Source organism: Carcharodon carcharias, chromosome 9 (assembly GCF_017639515.1).
Source record: "Carcharodon carcharias isolate sCarCar2 chromosome 9, sCarCar2.pri, whole genome shotgun sequence".
Lineage (NCBI taxonomy): Eukaryota > Metazoa > Chordata > Chondrichthyes > Lamniformes > Lamnidae > Carcharodon > Carcharodon carcharias.
In genome coordinates this window covers 126164113-126179983 of record NC_054475.1, presented here as the reverse complement: position 1 = coordinate 126179983, position 15871 = coordinate 126164113, and the positions used below count along the sequence as shown (strand labels likewise).

Sequence of the window (15871 nt, the reverse complement as noted above, 5' to 3'; positions counted from 1 at the left end):
CAAACGTGTTTGGTAACAACCACACTTGTTTTTTAGTAGGTGAGAGCCTTCTAATATCAAACTTAAAATTCAGCAAGTATTGAGGACTGGCTGCTTTCTCTCCGCTCCTATCTCTTTCTTTTATGAAGGCTAGATTGAGCTTTAAGCTTTTCACTTGAACGTGTTCTGAGCCAGTTCTAAGTTTAAAAAATATATGCTTTTTGCACACTTAATGGTATCTGTTTTGCAGACTTGGATTGGCAATAAAAGAAGAAAACTGAATTCTACAAAATACAGTTTAGATGATACACCTTCTACACAAGGCCCAGCAGGTAACAGTATGGTGGGAAAACCTGATACACCAGTGAAAAATACTAGCCTTGTCTCTCCATCCCAAAGCCAGCAAACCATTTTAACATCACCATGCAGAAATGTAATGGTAACGGGTGTGTTTACCTCTACCCATTCTGCCAGCGCACAAGGGTTGTCTCACCAAAAGGATGGCCACAGGTGTGACATTCCTAAAGGTCTTATACATAGACCAATGGGGAGAACTATAACAGAAATTGAATTACAACAGCATGCCAGTAGTCAAAGACAGTCTATTTCCAAAAACTCTGCAATTCCTGTTTGTGAAAAAATGACTCCTGGAACGAGGCAATTAAATGTTCACAGTCCCACCAGCACTGTATACTCCTCCAGTACAAAGAACTACAGTCCTGCTTATGTTCAGAGTGAAATAAATAGAGTACAGTCGGCATCAGCTAAGTCAGTTGGTGGGTGGCCAAAACAACAGTTTAATTCAACCATTGCAGAGCTGTCTCAGTGCCCACGAAAGCTCAGTTCTGAGCCTCCTTTCTCGAGAAGTACATCCAGTTGCTCATCTGATTCAAAGGTTAACCGTGGAGACACTGCTGTCAGCTCTCTCCAGATTCGGGATGTATACTCGTTGGCAAGTAGTGAGCAGTCCCCTAGAAATAGGGGGGACCATGCTTTTAGGAACTTGCGACAAATGGAAAGTGGATGCTTTTCCATTGCTATGGAAACTGGAGATGTTGACGAGTATGCAAGGGAGGAGGAGCTTGCATCAATGAGTTCAGAGCTGAAAAATCATCCAAGAGTTTCTGAAGCGAATACCCCAAAAGAAATGGAGTGCTCAAATACATCTCTCGTGACACCAGCAAGGAACATTAGCACTGGTTCGTCACAGGTCAGTGCGCGGGATGTGTCTGGAAGTGTATTCTACCGTAGTGGAGAATTCCGAGCGCCCGGGACAACAATGACCTTGTACGGTAATGCTTCCTCATCAGAGGACTCATTCAACCTTCGCCCTCCATCATCTAGCAACCAAAGGCTAACTCCCAGTCAGACCAACTATCAGGTACCTATTAGTTATTTTTTTGATCTGTATGGAAATAGTGTTGCGGTTGTGTAAACTTGAAAAAGCAATATGTAATCATTTAAAATGTAGTTATGTGCTCAGAATCATATTGGTCGCTTGCTTTCTTTTTGATTTTTAAATTTGTAACTTACCAATGCTGTGACTGTATACTTTGTTTCTTGATTTAATTTTTCAACCAGTGCCTTTTATGAGCTAATTATACTTGGCATCAATCTTTATTTCTTCGCAATGTAAACAAAATTATTTTAAGGAAATATATTGAATATACAAAAAATTCAGTTATCTTTATTGCTGCATACAGGTCAAACGTTCTGTAATAATATTGGAATCTGAGCCTGAGCTGTACAGTATGTTGAAAATAATAACAACATCTCCCTGTGGATAGCCTAGTGTTTCAAAAAATTAAGCTGCTTGCTTCCATCCTGCGAGAGAGAGATCAAAACCCAAGGTTGTCACTCTAATTACATTTGCTAGTTTTTGTTCTGACTTTCGCAAACTTCCAGCAAGTTGGATCCCCATGGAGGTAAAGGTAAAGTTTTCTGTCTCAGGAAGCATTGCTCAAAAACAACTGCATCATTTGAGATTCCAACTATTGTGTAGGATTTAAGAGTATTCCTTTTAATTTCTGGAAGGGTTTATACTGCAAATGTTGCTGCATTTTAACTTTCAGTTGTTAAAGTCAATTGGTGAGCACCTTCTCCTGCACTTGACCAGGGGATGTTGGCAGTGCAATCTTTCTATCTCAAATTGAATTTGTTTTTAATGCGGTACGAACATACTTATGCACTTGTTTGTTCATCTATACATTAATGTGAACTAGTTAGTTGTAAAGAAAGACAGCTATGTTATATTTTATCTTGAACATTAATAGTTCCCAACTGAGGAAAGATGTTCAATGTGAAAGTACAGCTTAGAGTCCCTCTTCACCCGATACAATTCTGTCTTTTTACCTCTTATTTTCTTGCACCTTTGAAATAGATCATGAATTTCACTGTTCTGAACTGAGCAACACTTTTAAAATCAGTTTCTCTTCTGCAGTGCACATACGCTTGGCAAATTTGTAGCAAAGATTACTCCAATTGCCACGTGGAGTGGAATTTATAACGTCCTCTTGAATTAATTTAGTGTTGTTATACATTGTGTCCAAAGCGGTCGTCCACCTGGTGTTTTCAAGTAGAAGTGTGCAGAATGTTTACAGTAAAATTATTGCAGGGAACTTTTTTTTTGTGTGGTTGGAGATCAGCTGGAAACAAGAATTGGACTTGTAAAAGGACATTTTTTTTGAAACAGACTGAAGTGATTCTAACCTTCATCAAGACAGCCAACACTAATCGACATTACCATTTATTTCACATTCCAATCCTATGGAAAGATGGCAAGTCTACAAAACTCACCAAGGACATTGACTACCACCCCCCCCCAACCCCAACCCCAACTCCCAACCCGCAACCCCAACCCCACCCGCTGAGACCTTCCTCCCTGCCCTATTGATAAGATACTTATGGAAACCACTTACAGCATTCAAATATTAATTGCTTGGGCAAAAGGCCTTGATTTTTAAGAGCTGCCAGACAAGCTAATAGAGCTATAATTAGAATCTACATCTATATTTGAATTACAGGCAGTTGGAGAGGGATCACATGATCAGCCAAGTATTTTGTGTGGTTTTAGCATATGGGTTTCTCCACAGAACAGGACTAAGCCAAGTGGAGCTCCTGTCTCTCTCTCTCAAGCTTGGACACTGTCTACTAATTTGATTTTGCCTCCATTTGCAGTAGACAGAGATTCTTAAAGAGAGAATTCAACTCCAGGAAAACAAAGACCCGCTGCAGCTTTAAACTACCTCAACGCTGAAAGCAATTGCCTGCAGCCAGCAGATAATCCAAGCTACGAACTGTGAACTTCTTTTATTTCTTATAGACTATAATTTGGCAAATCTATCCTCCCCTACTCTATAACCTGTGTTGACTTTGTGTGTGTGGAAGTTGGAGCATGTTTTATTATTTTACAAAGATCAGTTTAAATAAAATAAAACTAATGACCTCCTTTGTTAAACTCAAGAAAACCTGTCCAATTGGTTCTTTTGTGATCACTATGTGCAAGCAGTTAAGTACTCCTTGAGTTGGCAAGTGTAACCCACTTGTAAACAAAAAACCTGTTGAGGCAAACAAGGAGAGGGAAAAGAGGGGGAGAGTCCTTCGACCCATCCTCACCTGGTCGTAACAGAAATTTGGGGCTCACCATAAAGACCAAATCCACAGACAAACAAGAGAATTTGTAAGTTGGGACCCAAATTGATCTCTAGAAGTAATTTAAAAATTCAGATCCAGTTATATTTTTCCCTTGTGGTTTGCAGCGATAGAATACTAACAAAATATCCCCATTCAAAGCCAGTACATTCCTATAACAGAATGAGGTAATTTTGGACATCTTAGAAGCTCTATCGATTGAAGAGTATAGCTGAGCTTTTAGAAATAAAAATCCAACCAAAAGCTGGGAAATCCAAAATCCTAAAACTTGTTAAATTTGAACTTGAAGAGACAGCAACAGACATAGAACCCAAAACGGACCAGCTAGCCTTAACAAAAATGCAGTTGGAAGAGCAGAGATTAGAGCTAGAATTCCAACAAGGAGAAACAGAGAGAGAGAAGATAGAGAAAGGGAGAGACAGGAACAGGGAGAGGAGAAGGAATTCCAGTTAAGGCAGCTTGAATTGAGTAGGGAAAGACCACTGTACCCAGTGAGGGCACAACTAGTGAGAGAATTGCCCCTAGCTCAGGAGCGAGTGCTGAGTTCTTAAAGTTCTCCAGTTAAGTTTGATGAGGGAAATGTAGAAGAATTTTTCATCTCATCTGAGATGCTTGCAAAACAGCTGAAGGCCATTGGAGAATTGGACCCTACTATTGCAAAGTAAGTTAACAGGGAAAGCCCATGAGGTTTATTCTCTATTGCCTGATTGTCTGTTCATCAAATTGAGATGACGTGCTATCCTAAGTACATGGGAGTTGGTGTACTGCAAAAAAAATTCCGAACTCTCCGAAACAACCTGAGTAAACTTGCATCACGTTCAGAGGGTTAAGCAACTTGGTTTCAACCAATGGATATGAGCATTTAAAATAGAGTTCGCCTATGAAAGCCTCAGAGGTGTAATTCTCCTTGAGGAACTTAAAAACTCACTTCTCTTTCCATAAAATCCCACATGGAGGAACAAAAACCTGCAAGAGCTATACAGGCAGTTCTCATAGCAGATAACTATAAGTTAACCCAATTGACAAGATATTTATGGAAATCACTTACAGTATTCAACAGCTGAAGATGAACCATTCAAAGGTTAATTGCCTGGACAAAAGACCTTGATTTTTAAGATAGCCCCCCAGTTGAGTTAATCAAATTATAATTGGAATCTACAATTGTGTTTGAATTACTGGCAGTTAGAGAGAGAGCACATGACCAGTGAAGATTCTTTTTTGAGTGGTTTTAACAAATGAGTTTCTCTGCAGAACAGAACTAGCAGTTGAGCAAAGTGGAGTTCTTGCCCCTCTTTAACAAGCTTGGAACCTGTCTACTAATTTGATTTAGTGTCCATTACACAGTAGCCAGAGATTCCTTAAACAAAGAATTCAACTCTACAGCAGTGTCTCCTGGAAGACAGAAAGACCAGCTGCAATTTTAAACTGCCTCAGCACTGAAAGCAAAACAACTGGAATTGGCATGCAGCCAGCAGATACTCCAAGTAGCGAACTGTGAACTTATTTTATTTCTTATGGGCTATAATTTGGCCAAATCTATCCTCCCCTCCCCTGTAAGCTGTATTTGTGTGTGTGAACTTGGGATATGTGTGTGCACATGGAAACCGGAATGTATTTTATTATTTTACCCAGATCGGTTTAAATGTAATAAGACTAAACTCCTTTGTTAAACCCATGAAAACCTGTCTTACTGCTTCTTTTACGATCACAGCACATAGCCAGTTACGTGCACACTAAATTGACAAAGATATTCTATTTTTTAAAAATCTGTTGCGGTCAAACGAGGAGAAGGAAAAGAGGGGAGCCCTTCAACCCCTATCACCTGGTTGTAACACTTCCCCTGGGGATTCAGTGGGTAATGCGGAATGATCAAGAAGACCCCAGCTTGTATTGTGAAGGATTATGAAGGTGCTAGGACATGGGAACATAGCTACAGGAGTAGGCCATTTAGCCTGTTGAGCCTCCTCCACCATTCGATACGATCATGGCTAATCATCTGCTTCATCGCCTTTTTCCCACACTGTTCCCATTATCCCTTTGTCATTGGTATTTAGAAACCCATCAATCTCTACATTAAGTATACTCAATGACTGAGCATCCACAACCCTCTGGGGTAGAGAATGCAAAAGATTTACAACCCTCTAAGTAAAGATAAAACCTCCTCCTCTCAGTCCTAAGTGGCTTCCCCTTATTTTGAAATTGTGACCCTGGTTCTAGACTCCCCAACCAGGGGAAGCTTCTTACCTGCATCTACCCTGTCTGTCCCTTAAAGTATTTTGCAAGTTTCAATGAGATCACCTCATTCTTTGAAATTTTAGCGAATACAGGCCCAGTTTCCCCAATCTGTGTTTATAGGACAGTCCTGCCATTCCGGGAACAAGCCTGGTGAACCTTTGTTGCACTCCCTCTATGGCAGTAATATCCTTCTTAAGATATAGTCTAACCAAGGTTTTATACAGATGAAACAGGATTTTGCTACTCTTGTACTCAAATCCTCTTGCGATAAAGGCTAACATATTACATTAGCCTTCCTAATTGCCTGCTGCAGCTGCATGTGAGCCTTCAGTAACTTATTGACGAGGACACAGAGGTCCCTTTGTACATCTACACTTTCTAATCTCTTATCATTTAAGAAACATTCTGCATATCTGTTCCTCCTACCAAAGCGGATAACTTCACATTTTTCCACATTATATTTCAACTGCCGTGTTCTTGCCCACTCACCAAGTCTGTCCAAACCCTCTCTTAGAGCCACTTTGCATCTTCCTCACAATGCACATTCCCACCTAGCTTTGTGTCTGAAAATATTACTTTTGGTCCCCACATCCAAATCATCAGTATTTTTTTGTGAAGAGCTGGGGCCCCAAATACTAACCCTTGCAGTACCTCACTAGTCACAATTTGCCAAAGCATAAATGACACATTTATCCCTACCCTATTTTCTGCCTTTTAGCCAATCCTTAATCCATACCAGTATATTACCGCCTATCCCATGTGCTTTATGTTTGCTAACCAACCTTCTATGGGAGACTTTGTCAAAAGCCTTCTGAAAATACAATTATACCATGTCCACCAACTCCCCTTTTATCAATTCTGATAGTAACATCCTCAAAAAACTCCAACAGGTTCATCATTCACAAATCTTTGTTGACAATGCCCAATCTGTCCATTATTACCCAAGTGTCCATTTATCACATTCTTTATAATAGATTCTAGCATTTCCCCCACTACTAATGTAAGACTAGCATGTCTGCAATTCCCTGTTTTCTCGCTCCCTCTCCTCTTAAATAGTGAGGTACCATTCACTACCTTCTAATCTGCAGAAACTGTTCCAAATTTTATAGATTCTGGAAGGTGATCACCAATGCATCCACTATCTCCATAGTTACCTCCTTCAACACTCTGGGATGTAGAATATCAGGTCCTGGTGACTTATCAATCTCTGTCTCATTAATTTCTCCAACATAACCTTCTTACTAATACTAATTTCCTTCAATTCCTAATTTTCTCTAGTCCTTTGGATCTCTAATTCTGGGAGATTTCTTGTGTCTTCCTCAGTGAAGACAGACATAAAGTAATTATTCAGCTTCTCTGCCATTTCTCTATTCCTATTATAAATTTTCCTGACTCTGCCTGTACCCTGACCTGCATTTGTCTTAGCCGAATGTTTCCTTTTTACGTACCTGTAGAAGCTTTTACTGTCTGTTTTTGTTTTTTGCTAGTTCGCATTCATATTTTATTCTCCTTTACTTTATCAGTTTCTTGGCCCTCCTTCACTACATCCTAAAATCCTTCCAACTTTATAGGACTTTTCTCTTAATCTTATACAATCCTTAACTTCCATTGTTAGCCATAGTTGACTAACTTTTCTTTTTGGGTTTTTGTGCCTTGAAGGAATGTATAGTTGCTGTAAACTATACAATAATTCTTTAAAGACTATCCATTGCTGATGTACCATCATACCTTTTAATATATTTTCCCAATCCTCCTCAACCAATTTTCCCCTTATACCATCAAAATTTCCTATGTTCAAATTTAGCACTCTGGCTTCCAGTTGAACTACCTCACTTTTAAACATAATGTAAAATTCTGTTGTATTAAGGTGCTGGGTTTAAGGCATTGAAATAGTGTTGTGTATCATTCCAATTTATTATTTGCTTAGACAGAATGCATACAACTGTTTCCTGGGTATTTTTACTTGTTTTGGGAGAAATTGCTAAAACAAATGATGGAGATGAGTGCTCATCCATAGTGAGTTGCAAATTTCTTTTGCACACTTGGTGTATTGCACCTAAGATCGGGAGGAATAAATGTGATTCAAGTGCACCTGTCTCGTTGAAGAAATATAGTAGATTTGGAAAAAAACTCATGTAAGTATTGTCAATTCTTAATTCAAAGTTGCTTAATTCATGTAAGCTGCTTCATTTGAATGTTAAATTCCCAATTTCTTTTATTTTAGCTGCTTAATTCAAATAATGGGATACTGCACAATTTCATAGTGATGGGAAAAAGACTTAAGTGGACTGTATCTACGAGAGGCTGCTTATGAGATGAATATTGTCATTTTTAGATTTGTATTTACCAGAGCTTCAATGCATTTAGAAAACCAAGGTTTCTTTGCAGCCTGCATGCTCTGCATTGCTGAGTTAAAATGCATTTTATATTTTCAGTTAACCTTGTGTTTTGTTAAGTTCAAATCTTTGAAGGAAAAATGTTGGTAAGTTTATGCAAGAGGTTGTAATGTTCTAAAGTTGTTCAAATTAGGTCAGAAATGAGGAAATCTTTTGTTTCATTTTTGCAAAGCTCAGCTACAAATGCACTCCAAATATTTTGAAACAACCCATAGGCTGCAATATGGAGTATTCAACACAGAGCACTGTGGATTGTCGTTATGCAGGAGGACGATCTTTGTCAGTTTGATCTGTACATCATATTCTTACACCATCCTTTGAACTCTGAACAATTCCTTCAAAGTTCACATGGGGGATTGGTTTAGAAAGTCAAGTGATACTGTCATTACTAAAGCCTGACCTGAGTTGGTGGCAGTTTGTTAAAATTGCACCATTGTGATGATTGAGTGATGCCACAAGAACGCAAAATGCTTTGATTAATCTTGTATTAAATCTTAGAGCACTGAAGGAGGCGATTTGGCCATTGTGCCTGTGCTGGCTCTTTGAAAGAGCTATTCAATTAGTCTCATGCCCTTGCTCTTACCTGGCTGCTCTGGAAATATTTCCTTAGCCACCTGAGGACACCAGAAAAATGTTTTAACTTGGTTCACAGTGGGCGCAACCAATTAATGAACCATCTTAGGCCTGATTCTCTCAGCCTTTTTCCCTTTGCCCTTCAGGACCCAAACTGCTTAAGACTCTGTGTTCACTGCAGTTTGAAACCTGCTGTTAGTCCTGTTTGCACACATCTTCATCATGACCAAGCTACGAGTGGTGTGTGAATGGAACCTAGGGACAAACAATTAACTTTACTGTTCATTATTAAATAATGCTTAGAGTTAGATTACATCCCTTTTATTTTAAGGAAGGAAACGCAAGATAAATTGCCATGTAAATTTAGGGTGTTGTGTAGAGTAAGGTAGGCAAACAGCAGCCTTGTGGCGTTCCTGTCCAAATGCTTATTAAAAAGAAAATTGGCTACCATTCAAGTTACAAGAGAAAATTTGAAGTGGGGCAAAGTATATTAGCACAATTTTCTGCACCATTTGTCTGTTCATCTGTTTTGGACACCTTAGTGAACTACTTGAATGTCAGAAAAACAAGCTGTTAAAAGATCTGAACTCTGTGGCTGCTGTAAATTAACATCTGCAAAACTGCATTCGGGGTAATGCAAACATGGATTTTAGTCAGTCCATCATCCATTGTGATGAAATCTTTTTTAAACTCTGAAACCTTAAAATTGATCGTAAAATATTCAAAATATGGCTATCTAGTAAGAGAGTTTAACATGGAATGATTGCTTAAATTACCTGAGGTTTAAGAATATCTGATGATTGTGAAGAAGCTCACAATAATTGTCTGTTTTACAGTTCATAATTTCAACAGTAATGTTACTTTCTGCTTCAGGTGTCGGGGTCTGGCCTACTGCCTTGTCTAACTGGAACCTCAAGGAAAAGAACAGTAAGTATTTTATGCACACCTTGCTATTAATTTTAAGATCCTACTCATTCACTAATTGCAAACTATTGGCCCTTTTCCCACAGAAGCCTTTTCATAATTTAAAATAAACACTGGTATTAATCAAAATGACATGTCAGTTTCTAACTGTCTTTATAAATAAAATAAATGTGCAGAAACCTAATTGCATGAGAACACCAAAAGCCCACCTGGCCCATTGAAGTTTATCTCTATAATCCAACTCTCCTATCAAAGTATCCAACTGTACTTTGATAAATCCCATTATATTTGGCTAAACTGCCTGCTTGCTAGACATATTATTTCACTAATTTATTGGTCTCTTAGTAAAGACGATCTTGCTGAAATATTTTGAAGTCTCTCTGCTTTCCTTCTCTATCCTCTGGCTTACTCTGAACTAATAATCTGGATTTATTTTATCTATAATATTTAATATTTTATCCACTTCAATGAAGCCCTCCCCACTTCAAAAACATTTTTAATCCTGTGGTGTAAAGCTTCTCTAACCTTTCTTCATAGCTCATCACCTGGGATCATTCTTATTGATTTTTTTGCCCTTCTTCTCTAAAATATCTTTTTTAATACATTGGAATGACCAAGATTCAGCAAATTACTTAGAAGTATGCTCTGACTAGTGCAAGGAGCTAAACTTAAACATTGCACAGGTTCAAACCTTTAAAAGTACTAAAGTTATAATTCTCTACCATATTTTGAGTTACCCTGATTTTTTTTTTTTATTTGTAATGCAGGTATTTTGGAATGCCAGGGTGAAATAGTGATTTCTGTCTGCAAGCTTCTTTTCCAAACCAAATTTTTGGCATTTCATTGATATCGGAAGGGGAACATAGGAACTTGAGTACGTCATTCTTTAGCAAGCCTGTTCTGCCGTTCAATCTAACTCCATCCACCCATCTTGACTCCATCTGAATTCAGACCCTTCGCCAGCAAAAATGTGAATTTTAATAAAATAGAAAACATTTTTACTTCATAGGGTAGATTCACTGATCCTATTCTCTCTGTCAGCCAGAGATTATGTGACAACACTTAATACCAGATTCCTAGTATGTGCTCTGAGGACAGAAATGTAGGATTGATGAATTAACCATTTTTTATTGAGCTTTCATGCTCTACTTGGTGTCAGCCATTGCTCAGTTGGTAGCTCTCTTGCCTCAGAGTCAGGGAGTTGCGAGTTCAAGTTCCACTCCAGAAATTTGAACGCAAAAATCTAGGTTGTCTCTACAGAAAAATACTGAGGGAGTGCTTCCCTATCAGAGGTACTGTCTTTAGGTGCGATGTTAAACCAGGGCCCTGCCTGCTTTCTCAAGTGGACTTAAGATCCAACTGGGAAGATATCCCTGGTATCCTGGCCAATAATTACTCTCAATCAACACCACTAAAAGGCATTACCTGGTTAGTTACACATTGTGCACAGTAAGATCCCAAAACAGCAAATTAGCTCCCATGCTTTCCACGTGAGAACAGTAATTATGCTTCAGATGGTAATTCATTCGTTCTAAAGTGCTTTGGGATGTCTGGATTCATGAAAGGTGCTATATCAATGCAAGTCTTTCCATCTTTCTTTACTTGTTTCTTGTATAATAACAGCTAGGCCTGCTTAAAGAAAGTGTAGCCAAGTACTAATATTATGAAGGACTTTTAGACAATTAAAAATTCTGATGTGCTTCATCTGTTTGCACGTGATTCGTACCTAGTGTTTCTTCAAACCAATGACCAAGCATGTCAAAATATATCAAAGAAACAGCTATTATTATACTGTGTGATGTTGGTTTTGACATCTGCCAAAAACCTGGTTAATGGTCATCAAATCACAGGCTGAGTGTTTTGCTCCATCACCGTTGACTACCTTCTAAAGATGGTGTCTGCAAAGGAATTACTGGCAAGACTTCTACTTTCACTTCTTGGATAGAAATCATTTTATGTTAGCATCTTGCCTGCTGACCTTGAGTTTAAATTCCACCAGCTGCCATGGTTGGATTTGAACCCACTTCCTTAGAGCGTTAACCTCGGCCTCTGGATTACTAGTCCAGTGACATTACCACTACCCTACCGTCTCCCTTGTAGGAGGAGCAGGAACCACAGGTACACTGTTGATTTAACATGGGATCGAGCACCATTGGCTGATATTTTTGGGACTGATGAATGCAGAATTGACTCTTTACAAAATGAAATGGACCTGTCACTCTTAATTTCACAAGGTACAATTGGACACTTGTGGGTAGAAGTGGGTCATTGTTGTAATCGTTTTCTGAATGTGGGATGTGACCTTACAAGTGATTGCCACCAAGAAAGATAAATAACTTTTTTTTTATGTTTGCTGTGGAGTCAGAAAGAGCAGGAGTGTACTTCCAAGCTCCACAGCACTCAGCAGGGCTACTAGAGAGCGTTGATTGGTCACCTCTCATCAATTTCCCCCTCTGGGACTTAACCTGAAGCCCGCTTCCGGCAATGTGAGTGGCCTAAAATGCATCTGCAATGCGTGAACTCTGTGAAACCACTGCTTGTGCCGACAACTCACCTAAATTATTGAAATGAGGCCTAATTTCAGGCCTGTCTCTGGACTCCCACTTGGGACCCGAAAATGGGTTGAGACAAATTTCTGCCCCATCATGTCCAAACGATGCCCTTCCAAAATAGGGGTCAAATTCAATGAACAGATAAAGCAGGCGATCTCGTAAAAAAATATATAAGCAAATTCTCCAGTTTGAGGTTTTTTTGAAAAAACTCAAGTATGTCTCTTGGAGTACTAATCATTTCCTAAGTTCACAGATTTATTTATTCCCTTCTAAATTGTTTTTTTCTTGTAACAATGAAGCAGTTTGAGAATTCAAGGTAACACCTGCATGCATATGGACAAAATATTTCTCTCATTAGGAGAGTTGGTGATTGCTCAAAAAATGCTGTTCCATTCCATTATATCTTCACAAGCATTTGATTTGATGTGTGCCTGTTTACCCATGTCCTGAAACGCCTAACAAAGGAACAGTAATGCTTGGCTCTTCTGAGCAAAGGGAATTGATCAGTTTTAAGTAAAGTAAATATAGCCATGTGATTGCAAAAAGATGGAACAGAGGATTTTCATTTTTTAAACCAAATGCTTTAATTGTGCTCCCTTAATATGAATAATTTATTTTTAAAATAAAATTAGGATTTGTATGCACGTGTTCAAAATAAAGCCACAATGTAACTTGATACATTTCAGCCATAGTCTGTATTACTTGTTGCTAAGCATGCCCACCTATATAATCAAAAGGTTTAGAATCCCTAGAAATTTGAATGTCTGATCATAATGTTCCTTTAGCCATTAAGATTCCTGAACCAGACCACTGTGACTTTCCTGAATGAGTTCACAGAAACTAAACAGATTCCGTTACAGTATGACTGGGACCACTCTGATTCCAGACCCACTCTGATTTGGTTCATTCAGAAAAATAATTGTGAAAAATCCCATATTATACAGACTTTGTGGTACATGACAATCCCAACCCCCATTAACATTCCACAGGCTTTATTTAACAGCTCCACAATAAGCTGCTTATGAACAACTTCTATTTTCAAAATTGTATTCCCAACACCAGTGGTGTCTAAAAAGTGGGGAAATAAGAACAACTCTACTGGGTCCTGGATTCGAAGGGTCCAAAATTTATGAATGAAACTGATCAGTGATGATAAAATTGTAGTAAGGATAGAGGATAAAAAGCAGTTAAAAAGATAAAAAGTTTCTAAATTTTCACACATTCTTTTTCAGTCTGTAATTTTTTCCTGCTTTTGCTTTCTTCTGCACTTGACTTGTAAACACACATCATAAATCAAACAGTCAAGCATAAATTACGTACAGCATCCGCAGTTTTTTGCTTTTATAAATTAAGTACAGCCTGAGACCCTTCAGAATTCCGTTTTGGCTGTCAGAGATAAAAGTTGTGAAACTTCTCAAGCAACTCCGATATCCTGATGGCTCACTACAACCATATCATTATTGAGCAGTTAAGGCCGCGAATTTTCCAGAAATCCTGATTGTTTAGCATAGCTGGGTGAGGCTATCACTAAGTGCAATTCAATCTAATAGATGTTTTACAAAAGTTTGGGGTTTTTTTCCTAAAATTAATTGAAATTTCTTTTCATTAGCAAAGAAATGGGTTTACATTTATGGAGATCAATTTGTCTGTTCCAAGACAGATTATGCAAGTGAAGATTTTTAGCAGAGGCCAGTTTTAGGTCAATATTTATTACAATAAAAAGTGCAGTTTCTTTGCAATAAATTGTTTTCTTTCATAAGTTTTAGGGATACTGGAATCTGTTGATGAATACTGTTAATACACTTTGTTTTCAACAGTATTTTGTAATATCTGAGATCAAAGCGCTGAATTTTCACCCTAGAGGCAGACAGTGGGAGTTGGGGAAATTTCCCATCTTGGCCCACCCACCTTTGGGGCAATATTCACCAACAAAGGTGGAATTTTCATTCTGGGGGGTGGGGGCTAACTGGAGTCGGGCCCACCACCCCTGGAAAGAGCCACAGTGTCTGTCGAGTGCTGAGGCGGGCTGTTTAAGAAGGCCCATCTCTGCTCTGGGACTTCATCCCAGTTGTAATAATGACAGCAAAACAAAGAACAGCCCCCATCCCTCACCCCATACACTCCCTGTGCCCCATCCATTCCAACTAATGCCACATCATGCCATCCACCCACCCTCGTGGCCCCTCGTACCATCCATGCCTAGTTGTGCCCCTCTTCCCACCCCCATTCTGTCATACCCTCCATGCCAATATATGGTACTTCCATGCTCATTTGTCCACTATACACTCTCTAAAGAACCAATGAACCCTATAATAACAATTAGGTATGTGAAAAAATTTCTTTAAAAAAGTCATTCATTCATAATTTTCTAATTTCTTAAAAAAACTCCTTTCACTACAGCCCTATACACAGCCAATTGGAGCCCAGACTTCCATTGGGCTGTTGAAAAAGCTGCACTCCAGCAAAAGCATTGCTTAGTTGACAGCCCTTGCTTTGTGATCTAATTTGTCAATTGAACAATGTTTATTTACACAAGATAGAGGTTTCAAGTGCTTGTAATTTCTGCCATTGATACTTTAAAGGGTCTGGGTGATTGATGTTTTTATAGGACTGTAGCGAAAGACGTTTTAAATTGGAAGCTATGGATAATTTTTTAAAGCTTTTTCACGCATCCTCTTGTTATTTTGGGTTCATTGGTTCTGTATTGTGGGTGAATGGTATGGAGGTGCCATAGGTTGGCATGGAGGCTGAGGGGCCGTTGGGGGGGGCCGTTGGAGGATCATAGCTTGGCATGGGTAAAACCTTTTGAACTTGCATTTCTAAAGGTTTTCTTATCCAGACTATGGTTTGCATAGTCTGTGAGCCACAAGTCCTTTGAAAGCTAGCCCAACTCCATTAAAATTGCAGGGACTAGGAGATGCTTAAGCCCTCAATGGAGCTGGTCAGGTCGGGAGTGCAGGGTGTGGGCTTGTGGCCCACTCCCTTAACCTGCAGTAGTGAAAATTGGTGGAGCCAGGAATGGGATCAGGAATCCTGGAATTAGGTCCCGGGCCACCATTTTTTCACCTCCCTGGAATCAAGTACAAATTAGACAGGATTTAACAGAATGGTGGAGCAGGTTTGAGTGACTGATTGGCCTACTGCTGTTTATTTCTTGCTGTGATGGTGCGTTTTATGGTTGGGAGGTTATCGCTCCAATCAGAACAATTAAGTCAAAGAGATGATATGAAAACAATAACAGTTGAAATCTGTTCAGGCGCATAAAGAATGCTTCTGGACAATATTCAGAAAGAAAATACAATTTTCCTGTTTTTCATAAACTCCACTTTTTGCGATGTGGCAATTATTTCCTACAGATTTGAGAATTACTTATGCTGTTCGTTTCAGGAAAACATGGATAAAATTCTCCCATTTGTGTTCCAGCTCCTTCAGATAAAGGCCAGCATTTCGAAAGTTTTTTTGTTTACTCTTTGTACCACTTCACCAGCTTTTTGTGACTTATTTTGATCCTTTACAGTTTCCATTCTGTCTCGTTCATTTTTATTTGTGTGGCAGTGTGTA

The 15871-nt window shown here is 38.9% G+C and overlaps 1 protein-coding gene across 8 annotated transcripts in view; it reads left to right on the top strand.

Annotated features, from left to right (window-relative positions):
• Positions 1-15871, top strand: part of hdx (highly divergent homeobox) — a 97033-nt gene that overhangs the window by 39430 nt on the left and 41732 nt on the right. For all 8 annotated transcript variants that reach the window (XM_041194652.1, XM_041194657.1, XM_041194654.1 and 5 more), the window contains 2 exons: positions 230-1360; positions 9708-9761. In XM_041194652.1, the coding sequence (XP_041050586.1) occupies positions 230-1360; positions 9708-9761 (1185 nt within the window). The remainder of the gene's footprint in view (positions 1-229; positions 1361-9707; positions 9762-15871) is intronic.